General features: G+C 41.6%; 1 protein-coding gene across 1 annotated transcript in view; it reads right to left on the bottom strand.

The window, feature by feature from the left end:
• CPE (carboxypeptidase E) overlaps nucleotides 1-5,612 on the bottom strand; it is an 87,677-nt gene extending 82,065 nt beyond the window's left edge. The window contains exon 1 of the mRNA XM_015593279.2: nucleotides 5,132-5,612. Within this exon, the coding sequence (XP_015448765.1) occupies nucleotides 5,132-5,441 (310 nt within the window). The 5' untranslated portion in view covers nucleotides 5,442-5,612. The remainder of the gene's footprint in view (nucleotides 1-5,131) is intronic.
• Between the last annotated feature and the right edge of the window lie 212 nt (nucleotides 5,613-5,824).

Here is a 5,824-nt window from a genome sequence, read left to right as displayed (position 1 = left end):
CAGGAATGGCCTGCATTTCAAAAACAGATAGAGAGCAAATATTTGTGAACAAAGAAAAAGTGACAAGAGAGGAAAAGTTCTGCAAGGCTATTAGCTGGGCTTATGCAAAACCATCATAACAGGTAAACACTCCTGTTTTTACAGGTCTCCTGTGATGACACAGGTCTCCTGTGATAACACAGCCAAGGAGGCCTACTCCAAAGGAACATGAAGCCAATGGAGCACATTTATCAGACTGTCTTAAATGGAGAAAAATTTTAAAAATTAGCCCATCTTTATAACTACATGCAAGCAACTTCATTGAATTCTTTCTTGTAATCTATATTACTTTGATCTCATAGCCACTCTGTGAGGTACGAGTTTTTAAAGTACTCTTATTTTATAGACAAGAAAAAGAGGTAAACAGAAGTTAAAAGCATGAAGCTACTTAACAATAAAATAATTGGACTGCATTTGTTACTTTAATTTCTCCAATCGAAATTATCTGAACTATGCCTATTGTCTCAGAATCATGTTCTCAACACAATAAAATATGATTCTTAAGAGCTTACTCTACATAAATCACTCTGCTGGCAAAATATGGAAAATATATGTGTCCCACTCCTGAGGAACTCCCTGTATAAGTCTCTCTGCTAAAGAATTACCAAATTAACCCTTAATAATATGATAATGAATGATAATAGATTAATGCTGTTTCTCGAACTAGTGTAACAGTAGTTCCAAGATAAGCTACCTAAAAAAAGTTTCCAAAAAAAAAAAGTTTCCATAGTAAGAGAAGGTAGGAAAATATAGTACAGTATATATCTAATTTGGAGACCTGAAATATATACTGGCATATTAAAGGCTCTGATAAGTCTTGCAATATATAAACCTGTTTATCTTGGTTTACCTAACTTATCAAATGAAGCTGAACTAATGTTCCACTGAATTAACCCCTTACATGGGCTATTTTTACATTTGTTAAAAATATCTTTTCCCAAGAAAATGACTGTAAAAGTGGGATTTGACCTCTATGCTATGCAATAAGGGAGATGCTGGAAGATGATCCTTTTGACACTCTCTAATCAGTTTCCATAGAAAGCTGCCTGTTTTGTCTTAGAATAGGATATAATGTTAGGGGCCAGCCCAATTTCCTGTCTTCCATTAGCCAATCATGTGTCAATCAAGTACATTATTTCTGGCAAGAGCTGTACTGACTCATTTGGGTCTAAAAATAACTCTTGACCACATGTGGTACATCTAGATTTTTCTCCAGAATCTAACATCTATATTTGCCAATTTCAAGGGGCTACTCAATTATAATCATTTCTCACTAACACATATTAATCTGGTATAAAGAGAGGCCATACAAAATAATCAAAATCCCCACTTCTTTTTATGTTTGTTTGTTATATAGAAATTTTGCCAGCATTAAATGTTCCATCACAATTTTTGGCAAATGCATACTGGCATTCATACACTTTAAATTTTAACAGATTTTGGGAGGAATGGGTCCAAAATAATCATTCCAGGCTTTGAGAGAGAAAAATCTATGCTCTAAAGAATGTTTCTAAGATAGCATTTTAGTTATAAATCAGATTTACTCCCCAAGAGCAATCTTAAACTACATGCAAAAGAATTAGTGTATTAAAAATCTAATCTTAACTCATGTTTAACTCTAGGAGGAGTGGTCTGGGAATATGGATTCCATTTCTTTGACATAATGAAAAAAGGTTTCTTTTATGAGTATTGCAATGATAGATATGAATGCCTAGGAGAGCATATGTTTGGGATTGAGCACATGGGTCCCTATGAATAGAAATATTTTACGAGTATGAAATATAAACAAACAGAAAGAAAAATGAGGAACGTGATCAGGCCTGGCAGGTATCATATCTAATGGGAACACATCTGAGAACTTAAATCAAGAGGCCAGTCTGAGCACAGAGTCTCAATCTTAGCCCAATCTTTATACCAGTCCCGCATCTGGGGTCCAGATTAACAATAGATATGTGAAGAGATGAGACAGATGTCAAGACTATTCATAGTTCTTTTGAGGATGACTGATATCCACAACTCTCCTCCAGTAGATTTTTGCAGGCCTCCAAAGTGATACAAAACGATAACTGAGATACAACATTTGGCTACTCAAGAATCAAGCTGATTCCCATGACTGAATAAGTATGGAGATTCCTCACTGATCAATTCAAAATAGAATTTTCTTTCTCTTTCAATGAATTCAAATGTAGAATATCTGAGAGAATGAATCTTTTTTCAGGAGATAAATTCAAGTTCAGCCCCATAGCCTGGTACCAAACAAGTATGATAACCACTTCTTTCTGCTCAGGAAGAGAGCTAGTAGTTTCAACAAATGCTTTCTGTCCATAATCTGCTAATCTAAGTAAACCTCTCACTCACTGGTTCTACCACAGGGAAAGGCTTTATGTGTATATGCCATTTTCTTTTGGGAATGTTTCTGTTATAACAAAATCCTTACACATTACCTACATTTTTTAATCCAGAAAAAGAATTTAGACTAAGAAAACTAACAAACTTGATACCTCTTTCTCATTGAAAGATAAATCGGCAATTTCATCAACATTTTAGTCAAGTAAATGAATTTACTTCAAATATTTTCTACTAGCTTAATTAGAAATGTTATTTCAAAGAAAAATAGTACTTGAAAGGTGAAAATAGGTAAGACAGTTGCCCTCTTTCAAAAGCAGGGAGCAGGGAATGAATATTTTAAAATATTCATTCTACATGAGCTACACTGGAATTGGTAAATTTCAATGTCCTGTATTCTGTAAATGTTTCCTGCCTTCTTGTCATCCATTTTTCAATAACGAAATCCCTCTGACCTAATGTCCTTGGTCTCCTTGGTATGCAGCCCTACATATCTTTATACTATCCTTCAAGCTCTTGGTTCCCGGTTCCCCAAAAGGCAAAGGCTGTGTCATGTATCACCGCCCAGCCCATAGAACCTGGCCCACCTAGAGTGGGTGCTCGAAAACACTGAAAGCATCTATTTCTACCTCGGAATAAGTAGAGATGTTCTTTTCTCATTTCTTAAAATATTGCCATCTAACAGGATTTAAAGGCGATCTAACAATGGTGAACACTTTCTTTTATCAAAAACTTTCTAAAAAGTTAATTCATACAAGTACTACCAAACTTATATACTGATCAGACCTCTCCAGATACTAGTGTTAAAAACAATACAAAAGGACCAAAATGGAGTGGCTTATGCTAAGCCCCACATCACCAGCCTGAGACTTACCTTAATTTTCTTAAATCAGTCAATCAGGATCGCCTGATTGGCACCAGTTAGTTAGATAACCTACCTGTTAGACCCCAGCCATCCCCTAAAAATAACCTCGCAATAACCAAGTTGCTTTTTTGTCTAGTATAACCTCCCCCTGTCCCCTTCTGCCTATAAAAGTCTTCCATTTTGTACAGCTCCTTGGAGCTTCTTTTTCTCTGCTTGATTGGATGCTGCCCGATTCATGAATCAGTGAATAAAGCCAATGAGATCTTTAAAGTTAACTTAGTTGAATTTTGTTTTTTAGCACTAGTTCCCTGGAGATTTCTAACTTACTTATCTCCTCTTAAAAGGTGATAGAGAGGAAAATCACCCTTGTGGTTACTTAATGTTCATAATAGTTTATTTCTCCTTTAAAAATACAATGAATAGACATTTTATATTCTATTATTAACACCATAACCTTAGAGTTCCTTCATTTAAGAAGAGATTATACAGCACATAATGTAAAAAACATCTCTGAGTTCGCCTTCATAAAATGAATTAACTCTGTGTTTTGTGATAAATAAAACATTCTATTTTAAAACATTGTGTTATTCAGCAAATAACTGACTTTTTTTCTTTTTTCTTTTTCTTTTTTTCCATAATGTGTACTGAGTGCCTGCTGTGTACAGATCTGGGCTAGGTCCCTACCTCACAGAATTTGCAGTCTGAAAGAGAGATTTGCAAATCTTGACGGACTATACATTCCAGCTATGCAAGCTAACACAGTCTAACAGTAACATCACTTAGAATTTTACTTCTAAACTGGAAACAAAACAAAAGGTCTAACAGTAACATCACTTAGAATTTTACTTCTAAATTGGAAACAAAAGTTAACATTAGCTTTCTTATAATCTCCTTGAAAAATTAGATCAGATTACGTTAGGAGTAGCTTTGCTATCAGAAGATGGGGTCTTGAGTTATATCAGTTCTGAAGAGCAAGAACATCATGGGGGAAAAAAAAGCCCCAAGAACATTGTTTAATACCTCTTTAAAATGAATCACATTTAATATAAATCAAAGCGTGCCTTAACATACTCAAGAGGAAGATGCATAACATGGCTATAAGTGAACATCGGCTGAAATAAAAACATGGTCACGAACCACTTATCTTAAGTGGCAAAAGCAGAAAAAATGGGATATTCCTTTATTCTTAGAAAGGTCATGTCCAATTTCAAAATCCAAATGCCTGTCAGAGGCCACTTTCCCGGAGGAGGACCTACGTGTCTGCACACACCATCATCCAATGTTACCAATCGCCTTAAAATTCCCAGAGCGTCCACAGTGCTCGTGCCCCTGAGGCACACACGTACAGGTAGAGATGGATGGTTATGCAGAGCCTGCAGGATCCAATAAACTGGTCCTCTGGAAATTAGGAAAAAAATGATATATGACTCTTCCTCTTTCCTCTAAGTCCCTGCCTTCTGCACCTTAGCTTTCTACTCCTGTACGCAAGGAAGGTCAATCTCCTTTCCGAGGAATCCGTTATTCCCTCCAGTCTTTGATACAGCAAAGTGACAGTGATCGCTGGGTTGGCGGGCGCAGATTTGCTGGCTGCGTGCTCCTACCTCCACCTCTCCAGCCTTTCTGGCCTAAACGCACCAAAAAGGTGGCCTAAGGGCTGGGGGAAGGCGGGAGGAAAACAGAGATTTGGGACCTGGCAGACCACAGCGCTCTAGGTCAAGTTCATCCCCATCTCCATCCCTCCCACCACTTCCCACCTTCCACCCGAGACGCCCTTTTCCCCTGGGCACCCTTGGGCCCACCTCTCCGTCCTTTCCCCCCACTGCCTCCAGTCCAACCTTCTGCGGCTCTCCGGGACGCCCCCAGGGATGGCAGCGCGCTTACCTGGCTCATGGACCCCGGGGTTGTCGGACAGCTCGATGACCAGGAGCTCCCGGCCCTCGAAGCTGCGCCCCACGGTGTAGATCCTGCTGATGGCGGTGCACTGCAGCCACACGGACACCAGCGCCTCGCGCAGCTCGGGGTAGCGGTGGTACTCGAAGGAGATGCCGTCCTCCTGCTGCAGCCGCCGCCGCCGCCTCATGCCCGCCGCCGCCGCCGCCCCGGGCTCCTGGGCTTCGGCGCCCAGCAGCCACCCGCAGGCGGCCAGCGCCGCGCACAGCGCCAGCAGCGCCCGGCCTCCTCGCCCGGCCATCACGCCGCCGCTGCCGCCGCCCGTGCCTCCTGCGCCCGCGGCCTCTTTTGTCTGCCCAGACCCGGGACTGAGCGGGAGCGCAGCAAGCTCCGCGGCAGCCTCTGCTCACGCCTCACCTTCCCGGGCGGAGTGAGTGTCCGCCGGCGCGCGGGGGCCACCCAGAGGAGAGGGGCGAAGCCGCGCGGGGCGGGCTGCACTACCCGCCGCCGAGCCCAGGGGAGCTGCAGGAGAAACCACTGCGAGGAGGGGCCGCAGCGCCGCGAGCCCAGCCGGTGGAAATCGGCCGGGGCTTCGAGCGTTCTCTCTTGGCTCAGAACCACGTCAAAATAAATAACAAAAGGCGCCGGGGACGACGCAGGTGAAATGACAGCTGAAGTCTGGGT

Source organism: Pteropus alecto, unplaced genomic scaffold (genome assembly GCF_000325575.1).
Source record: "Pteropus alecto unplaced genomic scaffold, ASM32557v1 scaffold166, whole genome shotgun sequence".
Lineage (NCBI taxonomy): Eukaryota > Metazoa > Chordata > Mammalia > Chiroptera > Pteropodidae > Pteropus > Pteropus alecto.
Note: the sequence above shows the minus strand (reverse complement) of the source record. Positions and strands in the feature narration are given on the sequence as shown.